Source organism: Hemiscyllium ocellatum, chromosome 2 (assembly GCF_020745735.1).
Source record: "Hemiscyllium ocellatum isolate sHemOce1 chromosome 2, sHemOce1.pat.X.cur, whole genome shotgun sequence".
In the NCBI taxonomy this organism is placed as follows: domain Eukaryota; kingdom Metazoa; phylum Chordata; class Chondrichthyes; order Orectolobiformes; family Hemiscylliidae; genus Hemiscyllium; species Hemiscyllium ocellatum.
This window is the reverse complement of record NC_083402.1, coordinates 14,535,387-14,561,400: the sequence shown is the minus strand read 5'-3', so window position 1 is coordinate 14,561,400 and position 26,014 is coordinate 14,535,387. Positions and strand designations below refer to the sequence as shown.

The 26,014-nt window shown below is 40.9% G+C and overlaps 1 protein-coding gene across 3 annotated transcripts in view; it reads left to right on the top strand.

The window, feature by feature from the left end:
• nek1 (NIMA-related kinase 1) overlaps positions 1-26,014 on the top strand; it is a 153,500-nt gene that overhangs the window by 33,067 nt on the left and 94,419 nt on the right. For all 3 annotated transcript variants that reach the window (XM_060834885.1, XM_060834876.1, XM_060834895.1), the window contains exons 10-17: positions 1,107-1,176; positions 2,300-2,445; positions 8,287-8,346; positions 8,879-8,938; positions 12,340-12,387; positions 13,545-13,628; positions 17,174-17,376; positions 24,107-24,238. In XM_060834885.1, coding sequence (XP_060690868.1) covers positions 1,107-1,176; positions 2,300-2,445; positions 8,287-8,346; positions 8,879-8,938; positions 12,340-12,387; positions 13,545-13,628; positions 17,174-17,376; positions 24,107-24,238 — 803 coding nt within the window. The remainder of the gene's footprint in view (positions 1-1,106; positions 1,177-2,299; positions 2,446-8,286; positions 8,347-8,878; positions 8,939-12,339; positions 12,388-13,544; positions 13,629-17,173; positions 17,377-24,106; positions 24,239-26,014) is intronic.

The following is a 26,014-nucleotide window of genomic DNA, read 5'->3' as shown; positions in this document are numbered from 1 at the left end:
CAGTGTTTCATTGCCTGCAAAGCACTTTGTGATTGTCCTGAGGCTGTCCAAGTGTTGTGAATGCAGATTATGTATTTCTCATTCTTGAGAGTTGAATAAATACATGTGGAATAGCATGGCTCAAAGCACTTCCTTTCTTTGAACTTTATTGTGCAATGTTGATTTTTATTCAAATTCAAGATTGCACTGAAAAAATATATGCAAAGCAACAAAAAACAGAAAGAGGTACAAAAAAAGCAAGGATATGCAATACGTGTTGCTGTCAATTATGTTTTGAGGAAAAACATTAACAAGTCAGGGTTATATAACAATCCTTGCCTGCTTTTAAGACTTTTGAATTCAAGAACTGAGTGCATTCCAGCATGTCTTTATCTTCCCTACCTTTTGTCTTTTCCCATACCCTACCTCAATTTCAATGATGTAATTGAGGATTTTATTCCTTGGAAATTATAAACTATGTGATTGAAATCTTTTAAGATAGAAGGGGGATCAAAAAGGGTGCAAATCATCTTTCTGCAAGCTAAAAAGAAGGGAAATTAGACAATTCTGTTCACAAACAGTGGGCAGAAGTTTGGAATAGTCTTGCACAAATGGCAGTTGGTACTTGCTCTGTTAATTACAAGTCTCTATTAGGTTGACAAAAATCAAATGTCATATTTGAAGGACAATGGAGTCAAACTGGGTATTATACATGACCGATCAAATCATGATATCATTAAATGCTAGAACAAGCTTGGGCTAATTGGCTGTACTCCTGTTCCTGTATTCCTAACCTGAGGATAAACAAGGATTCTGACACTGACCTTTCTCACTGGTGACTTGACTTCAAAGTAGGAAGGACAGTACATAGGATGCTAAAATCTGTACTGTGACACATGCAAAGCAGAAAGTATTCTACAGTGTTCCGCGATAAGTGTACATTGTTCATTTAGGTCAGTGAATACAAATTCAGGGAACAAAAGTGAATAAACGTGGACAATTGTTGAAACGATACAGGGAAAATTTTCAAATACTTGAGGGGGATAATGAATTGCAGTGTGTGAAGAGAAGCAAGAAAAACAGAATGGTAATTCTTTATCTTCCCGACCTGATATTTCCATTTCTAGCTCATTGTTGAAGAATTTGGTCAGACAGTTCCACATCATGCTCCAAAACCAGTTATCCCCAGTGCAGCAGGTAAGAAACCTTTTTGCTTTTAACTCAGTGTCATAGGCTATCTGTTTAAAAACAAGTTTTATTTTAAAACATTGTGAACTTTTAATTATTCTAATCTGTGCTAAAGGATAATAAGATCTCCCATGTTCGAATGATCACTGGAGCTGTAGGAATTAGTTAATTAAGAAAAATCCTGCAATTGGCCTCCAGGTCAGGTCTCCCAGCCAATGTTCAGTCTATTCATTGCCTCTTACCACAAACTGTTCCAAAAGTCCCCAGTAATCTTCAGCTCTAAACCAAAACTGATAAAAGAAGAAAAATGATGAAAAAAATCAGCGAGGGTTCTAATACTGGGAATTCCTTTGCATCTCCGTTTCAAATGTGACCCCTCATTCTGTAACTGTGTCTTCTAGTTTGAAATTGGATCAGCCTTTGGATCATAAAAATCTATTCGCAGCACTAATAAGATCACATTTATTACCATTTCACATGCCCTGACAAGGTACTGGGGCTTCTCTTCGTACTGCTGAATGTCTTGTGCTGACACTAACAATATTGGTGTTGGGTACATTTCAGCACATTTGAGTGGTTGTTGTGTGTCCAAGTCAGAATGGTCCGTAATTTTCTACTCTCTCTTACTGTGGTGTGAGGCAAGAAAAAGCTAACGAAGTGAGCTTGCAGCCATGCATGCATTCGGTCACACTACAACCAGGGTATGCAGCTGATGTAAAGGGTGAACGTCAAATCCAGCCATCAGGTTGCTGACCAGCAATCTTTTTCCTGGAATATGACAAAATATCAGGTAAATAATCTTAAATTTCATAACTGATTCCTTCGTAGTGGTAGTACTTTGCTGACCATGTTCTGCAGGGAAACCAGTCCAATTAACTTGCTCTGACAGTGTTCTGGTTAAGCTGAACCCATTTGTACCTTCATTAAGACAACCAGCAATGGGAAATAATGGTGAATTTGCTTCCCACACCTACACCTACAATTTAGGAACTGCACGTAGACCCAGGAATGAAACCAACACTCCCCAATGTGCTGACAATCACCAGAGAAATTCAGTTGAGGATTGCTTGCAGAAGATTCAGAGCATCAGGTTGACCAGAAATCATTCATCAAATTTTCCTTACCTTGGCAGTAAAAAGACCAGGTCCAGTCTCTGGATCAGCAGGACCTGCACAGAAAATCACCAAACCAGCCGCCAAATACAGAGTGCCATTGACTGTAAAATCTGCAGAGGCAGCTAAAAAGATTTCTGATAAGAAACCACTGAAATACAAACAGGTGAGATGCAATAATGTCATGTTAACAGATGTGGATCTATTCTGGAGCCTAGTAAATCTTTCTCATTACTGTTCAAGTGTTGTAGCTTGACATTTCTGTCAGCTGTTGCATTTTATTTTCACCCCTGTTTATGATGAGCTTTATTGGTTTGGAAACTTTTAGTGCACTTTGTGTTACTGATGACTTGAGTTCTATGTACAACATTTTGAAAGTATTGCTTTGGTTTATAATGGACAGGCTTTTTTAAATTGTAATTTTGAACTGGATGGTTGAACCAACTTTTGCTTTGTGGAGTTAAGCATGTCACCAGACTTTCAAATTGTCGGTTGATGTAATGTTGTGTTTGTTTTCCTGCTCCTTTTTTTTTCCCAGCAGTATTTCTTCTGTGAAAGTTTTGACCCTTTTGTTAGCATCCTTTTGTAGTGCAGTGATCGTATGCAGCTGTGATTCAATCTTGCAAAGCAGATGGATTCTGAACTCCGTGCAATCTATTTGTAAAGAAATGTGTTCTAACATATAATACTATAAATAACACACAGACATTCCAATATCTCAGCAGTGATAGTTCAAAAATATAAAACCATGAAAAATCAAAATGGAATTTACCGTTCACATTTTAAGTTTATAAAGATGTTTGAGTTTAACTCCTCTTGCTTGTATTTGTGTTTTTTAAAATAGCCAGAGCAGCTTTAATCCAGTGATTGCAGCAAATTTAAAATATCACTCAAACTCCATCAACAAAATATGCCAACTGCACCAGAGAATATGCAATATCACATAGAATACTACTGTCTCTTTAAAGGGACAGTAAAAGTGAAAAAGGTGCCACTTTGTACTGGAAAGTTCTGATGATTTTGTGAACTTTCTTTCATCTAGTTCGGTTTCAGTACTGAGCTGTATCAATTTAGAATTAGCAGGAGGATTGAGAGACCTGTTTTAGAATGGTCCACCAGAGGAACAGTGGCCAATACATCTTTTAAGGATGGAGGAATATTTTAAATCCAATGATGCTACAATGTTGTGGAAAGAAAATAAGAAAGTTGAATGAGATTTGGTTTGGTCTTGTAAAGAGGCAGTACAGTCATGAAATGATGGACAGTGTTTACTTTCAGCAATGTTAACTAAAATACTCTGACATAATGTAGTAAATTCACATTTTAAAAACATGTCAGATAACATCCCATCTCATTGGTCTCAATGTGTTAGAAACTGTAATGTTAAACGTTGCATGATCTAGGAGAATTCTAATGCGAGAAATTGGTAAAATGTGTCTCAACAACCAAATAAGTGCCTTTTTATTTCAGTTCCTGTGACATTGTTAAGTTTTTCTTTTTAGACAAATCTGTGCTGATCTTTATTTTTAGTATCCACCTGTTTTGGAGAGGTAGCTTTGCTTAACAAATATTAAGGCAGCTGGTGTAACTCTACAGAATGCATTATAGCATTTAAAAAATTGATCCAACTCATTATTTGATGAGCTTCCCATTGATGAATTTATTCTCTTCAGTTGCATCTGTATTTTGCCCTATCCATATTTTATGGATGTTTTGCAACAAGTGAATAAGCATTCGTCTGCTTGCTATCCACAATTTATCCATGTTAATATAAGGCTATTATTTATTGCTGTCAAATCTATGTTAGAATAAGCTTGTACCTTTGCTTATGAATTTTATAAAGCAGAAATTATGTAAAAGAACAGCTCCCTCGCACATGGGAGTGGTGGGGGAGGAAAATATATCTGCATAATTTTCTAGCTGTGCATGAGTGCCAGTGAAGGGGGTTGAGGACAACAGATAGTAAGTCCTGTCATCCTTTGTCAATGGCTAGTCATCTAGTTAATCATCCAAGAATACAAAAAAAAGGACTTCTGCAAAAACAACTACTGCAAACATTACAGACATGGTTAATGCACCAGTTGTAATGTGCAATATTTGCATAACAGTTTTATCCAAAAGTCATTCCTTTGACATGAAATGATAACTGAAACGATTTTCTAAACATGTCTTTTGCAAGTTTGAATTGAATTGGTTCTGCTTTGACTTTATTCTGTGACAAAATGCCCAGTTTTGATTTGTGGATAAGCGATTTATTCAGTAAACAAGTTGAGAGATGAAACTAAGTCAATGAAGAATCATTAAATAGGAGAAATTGTTTTAGTGAGGGTACTTGTCTTACAACTTCAGTAACTGGGATGACAAGTGGGATGTCTTTTGGAAGCAGACATTAAAAAGAAAGATAGATAAAGGTCAAAATAAATATTTATTTCTGAAACGTTATCTCTTTCTCTAAAAGAAAATTTAGAACTGAATTTTATTTTGTATATAGAACTGTATAGTGCAGTCCAGGCCCTTCGGCACTCGATGTTGTGCCGACCTTTTATCCTACTTTTAAGATCAGACTAACCTACATACCCTTCATTTATCCAATCTTCCATGTACCTGTCCAAGAGTCATATAAATGTCCCTAATACGTCTGGCTGTAGTACCACTGTTGGCAGTGCATTCCATGCAACCAAAAGAACCTACCTCTGACATCTCCCTTAATTTTAAAGGTGATTGGAGAAAAGTTTATGTGCCCTTGTGATAATATTTTCTCCATGGTGGGAAAAAGTCTCTGCCTATCCAATCTATCTGTGCTTCTTAACATCTTGTATATGTCTGTCAAATCACCTCATCCTTCTTTGCTCCAATTAGAAAAGCCTGAGCTCCCTCAACCTTAAGACATGCCCTTCAATCCAAGCAGCATCCTGGTAAATCTCCTCTGCACTTGTCTAAAGCTTTCACAACCTTCCTATAATGAGGCGATCAGAATGGAACACAATATTCCAAGTGTGGTCTAAACAGGTCTCCAGAGCTGCAGCATAACCTCGTGGCTCTTAAACTCAGTCCCCCTACTAAAGAAAGCTAACACACCATATGCCTTCTGAACAACCGTGTCAACTTGGGTGGCAACTTTGACGTGACCCATTTCCTCACTGCCAACAATCCTACTTTTAATCCTGGTATTCTGCATTCAAAATGTGACCTTCCAAAGTGAATGACTTCACATTTTTCCAGGTTGAACTCCATCTGCTACTTATCAGCCCAGGTCTGCATCCTGTCAAAGCCCTGTTGCAAACTACAACCGCCTCAACACTATCCACAACTCCACCAATCTTTGTGTCATTGGCAAACTTCCTAACCCACCCTTCCAGTTCCTCATCCAAGTCATTTATAAATCTCCGAGCAGAGGTCCCAGAACTGTTCCCTGCAGAACACCATTGGTCACCAAGCTCCAGGCTGAATACTTTACTTACCATCGACCACCACCCTCTGTCGTCTTGGGCCAGCCAATTCTGCATGCAGACAGCTGGATTTCCCTGTATCCTCTGCCACCTTACTTTCTGAATGAGCTTACCATGGGGAACCTTATCAAACGCCTTGCTAATATTCCATGTCCACTGCATCCACTTTTCTACCTTCATCAATGTGTTTAGTCCCCTCCTCACAGAATTCAGTAAGGTTTGTGAGGCATGAACTGCCCCCACTCAAAGCCACGTTGACTATCTATAATCAAACTCCAAGTAATCCTAAATCCTGTCTCTCAGAATCTTCTCCAATACTTTGCCCACCACTGACATAAGATGAATTGACTGGTCTGTAATTCCCAGGATTATCGATATTCCCTTAAGGGAATAACATTTGCCACCCTCCAACCATTTGGCACTACTCCAGTGGACAGTGAGGACATAAAGATCATCGCCAAAGGCATAGCAATCTCTTCCCTTGCTTCCTGTGGTAACCTAGGGTATATCCTGTTTGGCCCAAGGGATTTATCTTTCCTTATGTTTTTCAAAATTTTCAGCACATCCTCCTTCTTAATATTAATCTGTTCTCTCATATCAGACCATTTCATCAGGCTGTCCTCAGAAACATCAAGGTCCCTCTCAGTAGTGAATAGTGAAGCAAAGTGTTCATTAAGGACCTCCCCTACTTCCTCCAATTCTCGGTGCAAATTACCTGATTGGCCCTACCCTCACACTAGCCATCCTCTTGTTCCTCACAAACGTAGAACACCTTAGAGCTTTCCATAATCCTACTTACTAAAGTTTTCTTCATGCCCCCTTCTAGCTCTGCTAAGTCCATTCTTCAGTTCCTTCCAGGCCACCTTGTAACTCTGTAAAGCCCTGTGTGATCCTTGCTTCCTCAGTCTGAAGTAAGCTTTCTCCTTACCCTTGACTGGATGTTCCACATCCCTTGTCACTCAAGGTTCTTTCAACCTACCATCCCTTCCTTGTCTCAGTGGGAAAAATCTGCCCAGCTCTATCAGCAAGTGCTCCCTAAACAGCCTCCACATTTCTGTTGTGCAGTTCTCTGAGAACATCTGTTCCCAATTTAGGCACCCCAGTTCCTGCCTAAAGAGCACTGTAAGTCCCCCTCTCCTAGTTTAATACTTGCCCATACTATCTGCTCTTGCCCCTCCCCATGAGTTTTGTAAAGGTCAGAGTTTTGACCACTATCACCCAAATCCTCTCCCACTGAGATCTAAGACCTGGCATGATTTGTTGGCAAGCACCAAATACAAAATGGCCTATCGACATTATGTGGATCAGTGGTGCTGGAAGAGCACAACAGTTCAGGCAGCATCCAACGAGCAGCGAAATCAACATTTCGGGCAAAAGCCCTTCATCAGGAATAAAAAGGATGAAGGGCTTTTGCCCGAAATGTTGATTCCGCTGCTCGTTGGATGCTGCCTGAACTGCTGTGCTCTTCCAGCACCACTGATCCGAAATCTGGTTTCCAGCATCTGCAGTCATAGGTAAAAACAATCTACATAATGTGTCAGGAACTCTTCCTAGACACACCTGACAAAAACTGCTGCATCCAAACTACTTGAACTAAGGAGGTTCCAATCAATATTAGGGAAAATAAAGTCACCCATGACAACAACCCTGTTACTTCTGCACTTTTTCCAATATGCCTCCCAAATGTCTCTGTTGCTTTTTCCCAAGGCAGAAATGGAGGAGCATAATTTTAAGGTGATTAGGGGAAGGTTTAGGGGAGATGTCAGAGGTTCTTTACGCAGAGAGTGATGGGTACGTGGAATGCACTGCTAGCAGTGGAAGTAGACTCCAATACATTCGGGGCATTTAAGCAATTCTTGGATAGGCATATGGAAGATAGTAAAATGATAAGGCTATGGAACCAAGGTAGGCAAGTGGACTTAAGGCTTGAGGAGACTTATGGTATTCTCCTGTTCCTTTTTTATTTGTCAGATTAATTTTTTTTATTGATTTAGAATTAACTCTATTAAATCGAACCTAGGACCCTGGTGCTGCTCGGCAGCAGTGCTAACCACTTTGGGGTGGCTCAGTGGTTAGCACTGCTGCCGAGCAGCACCAGGGTCCCAGGCTTGATTCCAGCCTCTGGTGACTGTCTGTCTGCTTGGAGTTTGCACATTCTCCGCGTGTCTGCATGGGTTTTCTCCAGGTGCTCTGGTTTCCTCCCACAGTCCAAAGATGTGCAGGTTTGATGAATTGGCCATGCTAAATTGTCCATAGTTTTAGGTGTATTAGTCAGAGGGAGATGGGTCTGGGTGGGTTGCTCTTCGGAGTGTCGGCGTGGACATTTTGGGCCAAAGGGCCTGTTTCCACACTGTAGGGAATCTAATCTAAATCTAATTTAATTCTTACAAAACAGTGAAAAGGCTCTAAATTTATACAAGTGCTAGTGGTTTATGCAGTTTTGGTAATCTCTTGCTTCTCCTTTTTCGTTTTAGCTGCTGTTATGGACAGTAGTGTGCTGCTAGCCATTTTCGTTTGCAATTGAGCCATCTAATTTGCAGTTTCACTTTTCTATCTAGGCTTCACCCACTCCAGTGAAGAAAATGAATCCGGTGGCAGAAAGGAGGAAAATGTTTGAGGTATATGCAGTCAGTTGAGAGTTTCCATGGAAGACTTGGGGGAGTCAAAGACTTCCTCTGGTAATGCAATCTGTCTAGTATTTGCAGGTCCTAGAACTTTTTGGGTAAAACTGGCAAGTCCTGTTTGGGCAAGAGATTTCCTTTCTCTGCCTTTTAATCACATCATTATGCTTTAGTTAAAAAGCAAGAAAAAAAACTCCCTAGCATCCCTCTCTCTTTAAATCCAGTGTCGTCTTTAATATTTAAGGAATATTGATCTAAATGAAAGATACACGTTACATCTTTCAGAGAGAGAGAGAGAGAGAGAGAGAGAGACTCTCCATCTTCGCTTCATGCTATGAAACCAAGCGGAAACCTTCAAACCTTTCCTCCTTAAATTTCTTCCTGATGTGTCCCTTTTCTCTCTTTCCAGCTTTAGGGCATTTCTGTCACAGGAAGCATTCTTTCAACCTGTCCCTCTGATTCTGTACATAACCCCGTTTTCACTGCATTCCATATCAAGCTGATAGTCCTCTTCTCCATTTCATTTTAGGAAGCATCCAAAAAGAGAAAGCAGGAACTCCTCGAAAGAGAAAGAAAGCAAAGAGAGCAGGTAGGTCCTCCAGCAAGGTTTGAGAATTGGACATATTGAGTATGGCTAAGGTTCCCACTTGTAGACCAGCAGGAGGCTAGAAGAGCAGTTTTTTTTTTGCTTATAATTAAGGTTACTACTTTGTGCCTAGATTTGCATGCATGTCTATGATCTGTCAGGGATCCTATATGGGACACAAAAGATTGCTGGATTTTTTTTACTTGTGAGTAAAATGAGGTACAGTTTCGTTTTTAAAAAGTGGATGAAACTTTGAGTTTTCTACCCTAACTACCCCACAGTTTTTCAAGTCCGAAAGGTAACAAAACACTTATTTTGTGACTGTTCTTGATTATCTGTGAGTGGATAAGTCATTGCTCAAGCATGATTTTTTTTCTCTCTGAACGGCCTCAACACTTTCTTTGGCTCTTCCTTTTGTAAGTGCTGTTGAAGTTGGGAGTTGACTTTGTGAAAAATATTGGGTTTGAGCCCCACCTTGATACAGTGAGTTAGATTTTCCTGAGTGGTTCGCAATCCTGATGTCCATCACTGTTGTGGATTGGATTGCCATTTGTGATCATCTTGAAAGTGGCTGATTTAAGAAGCAAGCTCTGACCGTTCCAGCTGTTTAAGAAGGACCAAAGCCTTGGGACGCCTAATCTGAAGAAATAGTTGAATCTTTGACCAAGGAAAATGAGCACTGCTGAGGCAGGCAGGAGACCAAGAACACCCCTTTAAAATAGAGCTGTTTTCTACAGGAAGGAGGAGAATTAGAACTCTTGAATGGCACAGCTGTCAGGCCATCATTGTGGAAGGGGTCTCCTCCACAGCTTGCAGCTGCTGAGATGGAAACATGCCGCATAACCAGATCAATGGTGTATAGAAAATGCATCAGGCTTTATCCCACCTCCACAGGACGTGGAAACATCAGATAAAATGTTGATGTAGCAAATATACTGTTAGTTGCTTGCTTTTCACAATGAGTATGAGATCATGCTCCAACCATGCACTGATAGGAAAATTAGTTTTAGCCACCCCTGAAAACTGTACAGGTTGTTCTTCTACAATGTGGTGGTTGTGTTCTTGTGCACCCCCTTTACAGGAAAATCGTGCTTTAGAAACTGTGCTTAAAGTGCTGGCAATGTAATTGTATTTCACCCAACAACCATTTTAAAAGTTGGCACATCTGAAACCGTCTCCCCAATTCATCAGTCACCTTGCGGCGAATTTGAGTTAATAAAACGCACGTTATAGCAGAATGACCTGTAGTTCCAAAATGTTCAAGGGCGGAATTGACATTCAAAGCTATAGGAGCATCAATTTTCTTCTGTTTATTTATTGTACGTTAGGTAACAGTCACTATTTACTAATGTAATTTGAACATTCATGTTTGTTCTTTACCTTTTTCTAGACCAGTTTTCAATGAATGACTACTTGGTCTTTGTGAGTTTTTAACATAAATGGATAAATCATTTTTATTTTAAATTCTGTATTTGAGAAGAATGAATACATCGTGACGTGGACAGAACGTTTTGTTCCCTTTATCATGTCACTAAGTTTAAAACTTTTGGAGAATTTTCTTCATGGTTTTGAATGTTGGAGAAAGTCTGCATAAAGCTTCAATTTGGTCAGTCAACAGATTGATCCAGAAGATACCAGGATTCCCAGCAAATTGACACATTTTCTGAGAAGCTGCTTGTTTAAGTGGAGAAAAACTATAGAAAGCTGCAGCACAGGGGAATTGAGGAATCCTTTTGCATGAACCACAAAACGTTAACCTACTACATATTTAGCAGGAAATAGGGAAGGTGACTGTAACATTGACCTTTACTTCAAGTTTTTGCTAAAACTAGGAGAAGGTGAGGACTGGAGATCAGAGCTGAAAATGTGTAGCTGGAAAAGCGCAGCAGGTCAGGCAGCATCCAAGGAGCAGGAGAATTGACATTTCGGGTATGAACCCTTCTTCAGGAAGCTAAAACTAGACAGGGCAGGAGTCACGCCATACCTGGAAAATTGTGAACAGCTTGGGTCCCCTCTCTAAACAAAGACATAGTGATACTGGAGGCAATTCAGAGAAAGTTCGTTAGTTTGATTTGAAGGTATGGAGGGATTTTCTTACAAGAGGAAATTGGTTAGATTGGGCTTGTACTCATTGGAGTTCAGAAGAATGAGAGGAGATCTATGTTTTAATAAGAGGATTGTTAAGAAATTTGAAAGGGTAGATGTGGAGAGATTGTTTTCATGAGTAGGTAAGTTAGCTCACTGAGCTTGAAGGTTTGTTTTCAGATGTTTTGTCACCATACTAGGTAACATTGTACGTGGAGACACTCTGATGAAGTGTTGGTGCTGCGTCCCGCTAGAAAACACAATGCAACCAAAAGCTACAGTCACATTACCTGACATCAAAGACCTATCAGAAATGACTTCCAGACTACTTAGACCCCTTTGGCATCTTGATAGCCCACAAACCTACAACTCACTTAAACAGCGACTAATGAACCGAAAGGATCTAATCGATACCACCAACAAAACTAACGTCATTTACAAGATACCATGCAAGAACTGTTTTTAAAAAAAAAGCCACATTGAACAAACTAGCAGGAAACCTGCCACCAGGATACATGAACACCAACTGGCCACCAAAAGACACGACCCACTCTCATTAGTTTCCATACATGCAGACAAAGAAGGACACCACTTTGACTGGGACAACACACACATCCTAGGACAGGTGAAACAAAAACACGCACGAGAATTCTTAGAGGCATGCCATTCTAATCAAAATTCCATCAATAAACACATCGATTTGGATCCTATCAGCCTTCCCTTGGGGAAAAAAACTGGAAATGACATCACACATCTTAAGAAACCAAGACCTATAAATAGAGAGGTGGGACATACCACCAGCACTTCACCAGAGTCTCTCACTGATGATGTTACTTAGTCATAGTGACGAAACATCTGAACACAGACCTTCAAGCTCAGCAAACTAACTTAGATACTTATCAACCTGCGCTACAAATCTTTTCAAAAATCGGTAGATTGGTTTCATCTTGTGGAAGACTTGAGAGCCAGACAACATTAACCTGAGTATTGGGTTATCCATTTAATACAGAACATTTATTTCTCTTGAAAGATTGTCAGTCTGTGGAAATCCTTACTGCATAGTGCTGTCACGGCTGGATGATTAAGTATGTTGAAAGCTGAGATGGACAGACTTTTAATCAAGAAGGGAATCGAGAGCTATGAGGATAAGGCAGGAAAGTGGAGTTGAAGACTATCGGATCAGCCATGATCTTATTGAACAGTGGAGCAGATTTGTTCGGCCAAATGGGCTACTGCTGCTTCCCCATTTTAAAGTCTAATTCGTAGATGAAAATCAATTAATTATTAATGATGTAAATTGTACCTTTAATTCTTTTCAGATAAATTTGCTGAAAGCTGAGCAGATGAGACGGATGGAAAAAGAACGGGTACGTTCATTTACACATTGTTTCTATGTTTGTGAGATGCAGCATAAAAGCGAAATGAATTTTGAAAACTTTGCTTTTATTATTTTAGTATGGTACTCTGCTACTCCAAATGTCCAAGGATCTGACAGAGCTATCCATATAACCCAATCCCCAGCCCTTACACCCACATCATTTGATATTTCCTTTTTGTAAAATAATTTTTCCACATTCCTTTTGAACACCGTGATGATTTTTTTTCCCATCAGTTGCTAGTCTGGCATTTCACGCCTGAGAAACCTGCCTTTTTCTTTTGAGAAAAATGATAAAATTGTCCTTCCAGCAAACTTGAATTTAAGCTGTCTAGTTATCAACCATTATCCAAGAATCTTTCTCTTTTAATCTGGTCTTTCCATTGTGATACTTTAGTTTTGCATTTCTCACTGGTTGGGTGAGCCATATGATTGTAATCAAATTTGCAATCTACCAGTCAAATAAGTGTTTGTAAAGGCAACATGCAACTCCACCAACTCTACAGCCATATATCTATGGGGAGGTGGGAGGTTATAAGTTTAAGATTTCCACCAGCAAAGGTGCCAAGTAGCTTGAGAGAATCTTATTGACACAGAGGAAAGAGCTCTTATAGAGTCAGAGTTGTACAGCATTGAAGCAGACCCTTCGGTCCAACCAGTCCATGCCGAACGTAATCCCAAGCTAAACTAATCCCACCTGCCTGCTCCTGGCACAAATCCCTCCAAACCTTTATGGAATGACAGAATCATGACTGCTGGACCAGGAGGTCTGGGTTCTTTCCCATCTGCACTGGAAGTGTGTAATAATGTTGTCTTCTAATATGGAGAGAGCCGTAAAAGTTTTTAGACCATGGAAAGAGGCACTTTGTGCAATGATGGGCCAATCATCAATCATTCATCTCATTTTCCAGCACTTGGTCTGATGGGTCAGGTGGGGATTGGGGGGAGAAAAATATATTTTAATTTCACTAATCTCTTCCAGTTTATGAACAAAATCAATTTATCTTTCTGTCATCTTTATTATTGCTTGTCTTATAATAGTGGTATTGTACTTCTGTTTCCACTCTGCAGTTATGAGTTGCACTGATGTTCCACTGGTTGTCCTGTGTCCTCAGCAGAATTGTACTTAACAATTTTCTTCAAATATAGGTTGAAAGAATCAATCGAGCCAGAGAACAAGGATGGAGACATGTGCTGGGTGTAGGTGGTTCTTTGGGAAGTGGTGAACATAAGGTACTTTTGCATAACATTTCAGTTTGTTCAGCTGTATTCATCACTGCTTATTATTTCAGGCTGCTTTTTGTACTGTGTATATTTTTATTAGATGAAACATTATAGTTATTCTCGTATGGGTTCATTTTCGATTTTTGCTTAAGTTGATGTTTGCAATTAAGGAGCTTGATGGGGGATCTGCTAACAGGATATTTCCCTTCATGTGAGAGTGTTGGACCAGAGGGCATAGTTTTCAACTGAAGAGGTGCCAATATAAGATTTGTTTCGGAGGAAGTTGAGAGTCATTGGAACTCACCACAGAAGTGTATGGGCAGAGTCCTTATGTATATTTAAGGCTGAGATAGATAAATTCTTGATCAGTTAGGGACTTGGGGGGCTACAAGGAAAACTCTAAGAAGTGAATATGAGAAATGTCAGATCAGTCATGATTCTCTTAAAAGGCAGTACAGGTTTGATAGGGCTGAACAACCTCCTCATGTTCCTGTTTCTTATAGTCTGATGGTCTTCATTTTACCTATTGCAAATGTGACAGCTTGTCTTACCATGCTGTTAAAGTCAAGATAGCCATGAAAAAAATATATTTATTTCCCATTTTGTCACTTTGAACATGTGGTTGCACATGTATTTGGTTCTTAGTTGATTAGCAGGTCAGGGGTACCTTTAACTATGTGAAGTGCTTTCACTTTAAAAAGCTTCCTTTATGTTTTATTCCTTTTTATGGAATGAGGATGTCGCTGGCTAAGCCAGCATAAATTTCCTTTGAGAAGCTGTTGGTGAATAGCATGCTTGAACCACTGTAGTCCTTAGGGTGAAGGGGCACCCACAGTACTGTGAGGAAGGAAGTTGCATGATTTTAACCTACTGATCGTGATGGACCAGCGATTTTAGTTCCAATGTGGAATGGCGTGTGGCTTGGAGGGGAATTTACAGGTGCGGGTGGCCCTTCACTTTCCAGGTAGTGAAAGGTCTATGTTTGAAAGGGGTTGTTGCAGAAGCTTTGATGGGTTTTTGCAGTGTATATCCCAGATGATGTACGGACTATTGCCACTATGTATCTGTGCAAGGGAGTGAATGTTAGAGATGGTGGATGGAGTGCCAATTGAGCAGGCTGCTTTGTCTTGGATGATGAGCTGGTTGGTTTCAAGTGTTTGAGTTGCACTCATCTGGGCAAATGAGAAGTATCCCATCACTGTTCAAATGTGTGTATTGTAGATTGTGGATAGGCTTTGGAAAGTCAGGATCAGGATTAGTGGTGCTGGAAGAGCACAGCAGTTCAGGCAGCATCCGAGGAGCAAGAAAATTGACGTTTCGGGCAAAAGCTCTTCATCAGGAATACAGGCAGAGAGCCTGACGGATGGAGAGATAAGTGAGAGGAGGGTGGGGGTGGGGAGAGAGTAGCATAGAGTACAGTGGGGGAGGGGGTGAATGTGATTCGTTGTGGGGAGGGTGAAGTAAATAGGTGGAAAAGAAGGACGGACAAGTCTTAGGGACAGTGCTGAGCTGGAAGTTTGGAACTGGGGTGAGGTAGGGGAAGGGGAAATGAGGAAACTGTTGAAGTCCACATTGATGCCCTGGGGTTGAAGAGTTCCGAGGCGGAAGATGAGGTGTTCTTCCTCCAGGCATCTGGTAGTGAGGGAGCGGCGGTGAAGGAGGCCCAGGACCTCCATGTCCTTGGCAGAATGGGAGGGGGAGTTGAAATGTTGGGCCACAGGGCAGTGTGGTTGATTGGTGTGGGTGTCCCAGAGATGTTCCTTAAAGTGCTCTGCTAGGAGACGCCCAGTCTCCCCAATGTAGAGGAGACTGCATCGGGAGCAACGGATACAATAAATGATATTGGTGGATGTGGAAGGCTCTTTTAGGGCCTTGGGAGGAGGTGTGGGCGCAGGTTTTGCAATTCCTGCGGTGACAGGGGAACGTGCCAGGATGGGCACCCGCATGTGCCCCAGCTATGCCTGTCTCTTTGTTGGCTACGTAGAAAGTCGATCTTCTGTAATTATACCGGCACCACTCCCCGCCTCTTCCTCTGCTACATTGATGACTGCATTGGCGCCACCTCTTGCATTCGCGAGAAGGTTGAGCAGTTCATCAACTTCACCAACACATTCCACCCTGACCTTAAATTTACCTGGACCATCTCTGACACCTCCCTCCCCTTCCTGGACCTCTCCATCTCCATTAATGACGACCGACTTGACACCGACAGTTTTTTACAAACCCACCGACTCCCACAGCTACTTGGATTACACCCCTTCCCACCCTATCTCCAGCAAAAATGTCATCCCATATTCCCAATTCCTCCGTCTCCACCGTATCTGCTCCCAGGAGGACCAGTTCCACCACAGAACACACCAGATGGCCTCCTTCTTTAGAGACTGCAATTTCCCTCCCCACGTGGTTAAAGATGCCCTGCAACGCATCTCGTCCACATCCCATACCTCCGCCCTCAGACCCCACCCCTCCATCCATAACAAGGACAGAATGCCCCTGGTGCTCACCTTCCACCCTACCAATCTTCGCATTAACCAAATCATTTACCAACATTTCCGCCACCTCCAAATGGACCTCACCACCAGGAATATATTTTCCTCCCCACCCCTTTCCACCTTCTGCAAAGACCATTCCCTCCGTGACTACCTGGTCAGGTCCCCGCCCCCTTACAATCCACCCTCCCATCCTGGCACCTTCCCCTGCCACCGCAGGAATTGCAAAACCTGTGCCCACACCTCCTCCCTCACCTCCATCCAAGGCCCTAAAGGAGCCTTCCACATCCACCAATATCATTTATTGTATCCGTCGCTCCCAATGCAGTCTCCCCTACATTGGGGAGACTGGACGCCTCCTAGCAAAGCACTTTAGGGAACATCTCTGGGAAACCCGCAACAATCAACCACACCGCTCTGCGTCACAACACTTCAACTCCCCCTCCCACTCTGCCAAGGACATGGTGGTCCTGGGCCTCCTTCGCCGCCGCTCCCTCACCACCAGACGCCTGGAGGAAGAACGCCTCATCTTCCGCCTCAGAACACTTCAACGCCAGGGCATCAACGTGGACTTCAACAGTTTCTTCATTTCCTCTTTCCCCCACTTCACCCTAGTTCCAAACCTCCAGCTCAGCACTGTCCCCATATCTTGTCCTACCTGCCTATCATCTTTTCCAGCTATCCACTCCACCCTCCTCCCGGACCTATCACCTTCATCCCCTCCCCCACTCACCTATTGTACTCTATGCTACTTTCTCCCCACCCCCACCCTCCTCTCACTTATCTCTCCACCCTTCAGGCTGTCTGCCTGTATTCCTGATGAAGGGCTTTTGCCCGAAATGTCGATTTTACTGTTCCTCGGATGTTGCCTGAACTGCTGTGCTCTTCCAGCACCACTCATCCAGAATCTGGTTCCCAGCATCTGCAAGCCATTGTTTTTACCTTTGGAAAGTCAGGAGGTCAGCTGCAAAATTCCAAGCCTCTGACCTGCTTTTTAATGTATATACTCAATCAGCCTATTGTTCTGTTCAGCTTTGAGTTAACCTGAAGATGTTTTGTTTGCAGGTTCCGTTCTCTGGTGGAGGAGGTGGTGGTGGAGGTGCTGGAGCTATTTTACCGGCACCAGCACTTAACAGTGTGCCACGCTATGAACATTACCATGCTCTTCTTGACCAAATCCAACAGCAGCAAAAAGAAAACATTAAAGGTTTTGAGGAGAAAGCCATTAAGTGGAAGATGGAGGCACCTCCTAAAGAACCTGTTTTCAGGTACTTCTCCACCTAATTTCTTGAGGTACACTACTGGAGGAAAAGTAGGGGTTTGAAATATCCCCATTCTTGGGTGAGAAAACTGCAAAAAATCATCTTTTTAGCCAAAGGTGAATAGTTTTCAGGAGAATACAAGCTAACGTTATGTGCAAAGTTTCAAATGTATGGAACAATTTTTTTAAAAGTAAATACCTTTTTTCATTTGTACTGTGCCCTATTGCAACCTACGATGATTGTGAACTGGTCCTCTTCCGGTCAATGTCTTAGAATATAGTGTCTCATGTTACTTGGGTAAATATTCGAGGAAAAAGTGAAGTCTGGAGATCAGAGCTGAAAATGTGTTGCTGGTTAAAGCGCAGCAGGTCCGGCAGCATCCAAGGAACAGAAAATTCAACGTTTCGGGCATAAGCCCTTCATCAGGATGAAAGACTTATGCCCGAAACGTTGAATTTTCTGTTCCTTGGATGCTGCCTGACCTGCTGCACTTTAACCAGCAACACATTTTCAGCTCCTTGGGTAAAAATGACAGCTGACTTGGTCATTGCAAAATCAAACAGTAATGAGATGGGTGGTGAGTTAATCTGCTTTGACAAATATGATTGAAGAAGAAATGATGACCAGTTCAATGGATTTCTGAGAATTTCCAACAACAGTTCCTCCTGACTGCATTAAAATGTATTGGCTGATGCATGAATACAGATTTGAATGTAGAGGCATTCCTGATGATGACTTATACCCGAAACGTAGATTCTCCTGCTGCTTGGATGCTGCCTGACCTGCTGAGTTTTTCCAGCACCAAACTCTGGACTCTGATACTCCAGCATCTGCAGTCCTCACTTTTATCCAGGTTTGAATGTAGTATGATTTAAAGACTGCTACCAGTTGAATCACTTCACAAGAAAATTTAGAAGTTATGAATCAGTTGCTCATAGATTAAGAGCATCATGTTCACCATTTCCCAATTTCCCAAAAAAAGGAACTTTCCCCAGAATTTTGAGAGAAGGGTCAGCAGAGAGATTTAATGTTGAGAATTATAAACATTTAGCAATATAGAGGAAGACCATTCAACCTAGCATGCGTTGGAAAACCCTGTCAACTTAAGTCCCACACTTAACGTTTTCCCATGACCCTAAAAATTAGTTTCTTCAAAGAATTTGCTGATGTAATGCTATGGGTGATTGGTGAATGGAGACGTAATCCAATAATAATGTATTGGACAATACCTATATCTTTAAAAATAATATTTTTACAAAAGGAATCCTTTTCGACGTTGCTCCATTCTATTTCATTTGAATTGTCTGTTTAAAAAATAAATTGACAATATCTTTGACATACGGGGCTGATACTAATGTTGTTTTAAGCTGTTGAAAGACTTGCATGTCTTTGTCCTTTATTTACCAGTTATCTAATTCACTACTCTCCCTGGGTTTATGCCACCAGTTGGTTTCAACTGGGACAGGAAAAGGTGATCTGCAAAAATTATTTTTGACTCGCGAGTTCCTCCACATTGTAGCCTTTGGTTAGAATGATCTGCTAGGCTCTACTCCTGCTATTGTAAAATTATTTAAGGGGGAAGAGATGATATATTACCAGCATACTGTTTGCAGTTGGTGGAGGTCAGTTACTCAGTGTCGTGTCCTTGGCCCAACCAGCTTCATCAATGACCTTCTTCCCTCTATCAGGTCACAAATGGGAAACATGTTTGATGATGATTGCATAATGTTTAGCAGCATATGCATTCCTCTCCTTGTGTCCACATGAAGCAAGACCTATACAACATCCAACCTTTGGCTGTTAACTAGCAGTAATGTTCATGCCTCACAAGTAGCAGATACTGGCTATTTCCACCTAAAGAGAATTCAACCATTTCATCTTAAGGGGAGGCAAAGGCCTAGTGGTATTATTGTTGGAATATTAATCCTGAGCCCTACGTAATGCTCTGGGGACAAATCTTGCCTTGGCAGATGGTGGAATTTAATTCAACAAAATCCAGAATTAAGAGTCCAACGATGACCATGAATCTGTTGTTGATTTGTTGGAAAAGCCCATCTGGTTCACTCATGCCCTTTAGGGAAGGAAACCGCTATCCTTTCTTAGTCTGGCCTACATGTGACTCCAGACCCAGTGCAATGTGGTTGAGTCTGAAGTGCCATCTGGGCAATTAGGGATGGACAACAAATGCTGGACTAGCCAGTGATGCACTCATCCTGTGAAAAAATAAGAAACTCCGTGGCATTAGCATTGCTGAAACTCCCATTATCAACATTCTGGGTATTACAATTGACCAACTGAACTGGACCAAACAAGTCCAGAGGTTGGGAATTCTGTGGTGAAAATCTTACCTCCTCCTGTCTCCCAACTGTGCATCCACCATGTACAAAACACAAGTGAGGAGTGCGATGGAATAGTCTCCACTTGCTCCAATGAAAATGAAGATAGTTGGGACCATGAGGTGGCAAGACAAAGGAACCTGCTCCATTGGCACCCCTTTTGCCACCTTCAGCCTTCACCCTTATCACCACTAATGCACAGTGACAGCAGTGTGTAACATCTACAAGGTGCAGTGCAACAACTCAGCAAGGCGTTACCTTCCAAAGAGCACCACCACCTCCTAGGTTCTCTCCAAATTACAACATCCAGACTTAAAAGCTTATGTCCATTCTTTGAATGTTGCTTGATCAAAATCCTGAAATCCTCTTCCATCAGTCATGCTTCAAAAAAGCAGTTCTCTGCTTCCCTCTTCAGGACTATTAAGAATGACACAAATAATTAATAGTAGGGCCTGGGCAGTGTTGTAGAATAGTGGGACTTCAGGGTTTACGTGCCTAATTCTTTGAAATTTGCATCACACGTAGATCGGGTGGTTCAGAGCACACTTGCCTTCATTGCTCAGACCATGAGTATAGGATTGGGACACAATGTGGGAGTTGTGCAGGATGTTAATGATGCTCTTCTGAAGTACTGTGTCCAGTTTTGGTCACCCTGTGATAGGAAGGATATTAATAGGTTAGAGAGGGTTCAGAAAAGATTTACCAGGATGTTTCTGGAAATGTAGGGTTTGAATTGTAAGGAGATGCTGGATAGACTGGATCTTCTTCCACTGAGGCAGAGAAGGCTGAGGGCTGACTTTTTTTTATTGAGGTCTATAAAATCATGAGGGGCGTAGATAAGGTGAATAGGTCTTTTCCATTAGGTGGGGGAGTTCAAAATTAGGGGGCATATTTTTAAGTTGAGAAGAACAAGATTTAAAAGGGACCTGAGGGGCAATTTTGTTTTATACAGAGAGTGGTTTCTGTGTGGAATGAACTGCCAGAGAAAGTGGTAGATGCAGTTAAAACATTTAAAAAACATTTGGATAGGTACATGAAACAAAAACGTTTGGATGGATATGGGCCAAATGCAGGCTAGTGGGAGTAGTTTGGTTTAGGAACTTGGTGGGCTTATGAAGGGTTTGTTTCCATGCTGTATGATTCCATGAATCTCTGTGTTCAGAAAACAAGCTTCTCAAGACTGGAATTCAACGTACTGTCCCTCTGTTTGATAATTATGTTTTGACAACATTTTCTGAGCACATGCTCAGTGAAAATATTCAAAAATATCATTAACTACTCTATATTCTTTTTGCTCTGAAGCACTGCATGTTCATAATTTGCTTATGAAGCAAATGTGACTCCTTCTGATAACTAAAACACCGAGAGGCATGCCTCACCTCCATAATCTGCTAAAAGAAGTGTGAAGAGTGGTATAGCATAACTCTCACCAACTACCCACCTCCCCTACCCCAATCTGTTGTCCAGGAATGTTTAAATGAAATCCTTTCACTCACTCACTCGCTCTATAATCAACAAGTAACAAATTATTTATCTAACTCTATAAATGAACAGATTTACAGAACCACTAACAAAACAAAATCTTTCCCCTCTAACTGCTAACTATTCCCTAATAAAATAAAATCCCGATGGTATTCTGTTTCAGTAAATACAAGTCCCACTTGTATAACAAAACAATAAAATTTAGTGTCTCAAAATAAGATCTCTGATGCGCCTTCTGGAATCCTCCTTGCCCCCGCTGCTGATCGTCTTTCAGGAATAATGCTTCCTTTGAATTTTGGCATCAGGAATGCCTCTCTCTGCTGAATTCTTATGTCAGGAATGTTCTCTGTGTGAATTCTGCTGTCTGGAATATTAGTACCTTTATTAATTAGATGGTATTTTCTCTGAGGGTTGAAAGTTGTTATCTCTTGGCAGATGGTAGTCTACTCTGCCCGATTTTATACCTTTGACAACCTATTAATTTCTTTTCAATTGGATTTGTTTTAGGTTGTCAAAACCATCTGATTTAAATTTAATAGGTATTTGGTAGCTAAGTGCTTGGTTTAAATTGATTTGGCTAAATTTGGAAAGGCTTGCTGTCTTGGTAAAAATTCTGCTTGGCTGTTCAATACAAACTTTGGATGGTAATAATGTTTGGGTGGCACTGTGGCTCAGTGGTTTGCACTGCTGTCTCATAGCGATAGGGACCCGGGTTCGATTCCCACCTCTGCTGACATCTGTGCGGAGTTTGCACATTTTCCTTTTGTCTGCATGAGTTTCCTCTGAGTGCTCCGGTTTCCTCCCACAATCCAAAGTTGTGCAGGTCAGGTGAATTGGACATGTTCAATTGTCATCGTGTTAGGTGCATTATTCAGGGGTAAATATAGGGTAAGCAAATGAGTGTGGGTGGGTTACTCTTCGGAGGGTTGTTGTGGACTTGTTGGGCTGAAGGATCTGTTTCCATACTGTGTAGGGAATCTAATCCAAAATGTTTCAATTCAGGTGCCCTCTGTGCCCCTGCACTTGAAGTTGCTTTCAGACATCCATTTTAACTCTAAGCACTGGGAAGGGAAAAGCCACATCTTTTACCATAGTGTTTTCCCCCATTTTACAATTTTATACACACCAATTTATGAACATAGGAATAGGAGTAGTCCATTCTGGCCATCAAGCTTGGCTGTTATTCAATGTGATTATGTTTGACTGAACACATCAGTAACTTTTACCCACCATCCAGAGCACTCTGTGCCACTGGTAATCCATCAGTCTCTACCTTAAACATCATGAAAGGTTTGAGCTTTCACATCCTCTGTGTTGAATGCATTCCAAAGGTTCACAATCCTCTGAGTACAATGATTTCTCTTATCCTGGACCTGAGTGGTATACCCTTTTTATTTTTAAACTGTACTCCAAATCATTGAGAGGTATTGTGAATAGCTGAGGCGTATGCATTGATCCTTGTGGTACCTCGCTAGTCACAGAATGCCACTGTGCGAATTTTTTAAAGAAATTGTTCTGGGTTGCGTGTCTTTCTGGTAGGCAAGAATTTTTTGCACATCCCTAATTCTCTAGTGGAGAGTTCAGAGGTAGCCACATTGCTGTGTGTCTGGAATTGCATTTAGGTCAAACCAGGTAAGTATAGAAGATTTTCCTTCCCTAAGGGACATGGATGAACCAGATGGTTTTGCATGTATGTACAGAAGCTTTTTGGACTTTTTTAAAAAAAATGTTTTTCTCAATTGCATTCCTATTCTATTCTCCCTTTCCTCCTCAGTTTCTTGTACTACTTTTGTTGTATTTCATAAACCTCATTGCTTAACATCTGCTTTAATTTAAGATTGGAGATAAGTAATCTGCACGAATCGCAGACAATTAGTATGCAGGTGCAGTTGGTAATCAGGAAGACAAATGGAATTTTGGCATATTGGTACATTAATAGAGTATAAAAGTTGTGAAGTGTTGCTGCAACTGTATAAGGCACGAGTGAGACTAATGCGCTAGTCTAGTATTACTCTCCTTGAAGAGGGACGTAGTTGTATTGGAAGCAATTCCGAGTAGGTTCTAATCTCTGGATTGATTCCAGAGACGAGATGTTTCTTAAGAGATACTGAACAGTTTAGGTCTATATTCTCTGGAGCTGAAACAATGAGAGATCTATTTGAGCTATGTAAGATGCTGAAGGAGAATGGCTGACAGAACAGATGTAGAAAAGATGTTTCCTTGTGGTGTAATCTTTCACAAGAGGTCATGGTTTGAGACACATAAAAAAAATTAAATTTAAAACACAAACTGGTTTGAGTTACTTCCCAAAGGGTTGTAAATTTGTGAAATTCACAATCCAAAGCATGGTGAGTACTGGGGCACTGTGTAAATATTGAGGAGGAGATCGATAAATGTAGAGCGGGCGAGAAATGAAGTTGAGGCTGAGATGAGATCAGCCCTGGTTGTATCAATTGGCAAAGCAGGCTTGAGGGGCTGAATAGCCTGCTCTTAATCCTTGGTCGTATGGGAAAATATTTCAGGAGTATGGCTGAAAAATTAGGAATGGGGCTAACTAAAGAGTTCTTTAGAAATATTAACACTATCTCAATGGGTTGAATGACGTCCCTCTCCTCTGTTCTTTTATATGATTCGAAATAATCAATGATCTTTTCAAGTTCTAATTTCATCATCTCCTTTTGGCCATTGTGTTCAGATCTTTAAGCACCTTTTATGTCAGGGGTGAAATGTATTATAAACTATCTTCAAATCTGCACAAATTGTTTTGCTAAACATTTTCTGTCAAATGTTGTAGACTTAAAGTCTTTGTTTTTTCCCCGCTCACTCTCTGAAAATGCCTTTGTAACTGAAATACTTTTGTTGGATCTCCCTGTGAATTTTTCCTTTCACAAAGCTAACAACTTGCCTGGCTTTTACAGGGGCTTGCCAGCAGCTGCTGGTCCTGTGTTTCATAATGGACCAGGAGGTCTTCACCAACTACCTGATGCTGAAGCTGTCAGAAGAGAAGTGAAGAGACTTGAAAATGTAGCCAAGCAAGCAAATTCGCACAGGTTGGTGCGTGAGAAAGTTTTTTTTATTTTACTATCGTCAGGAATGGAAAATGTTGCAAATGTAAAAACCATTAGCTACTACATTTTAACAATTATTATTTTAAACATTCATCCCTTTTTGAGGCAACTTGCAGATTGGGGCCATTGTGAATATCTTTCATTTTCAGTAGAGTTAAAAAGGTGGTGTCATCTGCTCAAAATTAGACCTTTTCTCTGTTCATACACTTCAAGCAAAAGGTTGATGGTTATGAGAGTTAGAAATGTCAAATTTTTGATTTTTAGATCCTGTGCAATGTGGCTTAAATGCACACTATTCTAAATAGAGTTATAACTGATTGTGGGAGGTAATATTTAAATAAAAAGTTTATATTTCTCGAACAAACAAAGAGAACTTTATTTCTGATGAAGGGTCATGGGATTGAATGTTAATTCTGTTTTTCTACCCACAGGTGCCTCTAGGACTGTTGAGTTTCTCCAGAACCTTTTTTTGTTTTTGTTTCAGCTTTTCAGCATCTGCAGTTCTTTGTTTAATATTTTTTTTCTCTCGGATTTATTATATCTCAGAAATACCTACAAACGCGCAGTTGTATTAAATGGCAGTTGATTGTCCAAGTTGACAAATACAGAACCAAGTTAGGAACAGCAAAGTTCTGCAAACAGCAATATGACAAGTTTGAAGCATGTGATAGGTTTGATTAAAACATGTAGAATTGTGAGGATCTTGACCTGCTAGATTTTGAGAAGCTAATTCTGCTTTGGGAGAATCACAACTTCAGGGGCCACTGTTTAAAGATCAGAATGTCCCATTTAAAACCGAAATTAGGTTCTCCTCCTGAGCATTTTGGGATGTCTGCCCTGGAAAGGAGTGGAAACAGAGTCCTTGAATTTTTGTTAAGCAGAGGTAAGTAGATATGTATTAAACAACGGGTTGAAAGGTTATCAGACCTGGAGGGACCATGAATTTGAAGTTGGAGTCAGATCAATTAGACCTTTATTGAATAATAGAGCAGGCTTCAAGGGCTGAATAACCTGTTCCAGCAACTGATATGGTCATAAAATAAAAGGTGCTGGGTAAAGAGAGAAACCTTGTCTAGGATACTGGAGTTCTCCGTATTTTACTTTTAGTAATACCACGTATAGACAGATAATATATCCTTTAATGTCAAACGTTAATGATGGCAGCTTCCATAATGTAGCTCTCTTTCAAAGCAACTCATGGATGCCATCCTCATCCCTATGCTTACTCTCGGCAGTAAAGCTTCAGTTTCCAGTCTTAACGGGGAATTGTCAAATCCTCATTAAGATTAAGTTTTAAATTGTTTTCAGAGAATGTCAATACTTGTCTTCGTTTTGCTGACACTGCATCAATTAATTCCCTGAATATGAGCAAAGTTTATAAACCTGATTGGGATGACTTAGTTGACAAATGCTTTACTTCATGTGGAGCTGAACCCCACAAACCAGAAATGCCCTTGTTTTGAGTGACTGATCTTACTTGGAAGGCCCTGAACAGTGTGGGCTATTGTGAGAAAGTTGACAGGCTTGTTTGAGTAGTTGAGCGAGGCTTGTCTCAATGTCAGTAACAAGTTACGTTTTTCAATTAGGTTCTGAACCTTTGAAACAAGTTTCTCACTCGTGAGTGGCAAGAATCCTAGTAATGGCGTTTATCATTCATTGTTACCCTATTACTTGATCTTACCTCGTTTAAAATGCGGTTTGCTATTCTACCACTGACCACTCAGAGTTCCACAGTTGGACAGTGTGGAAACAGACCCT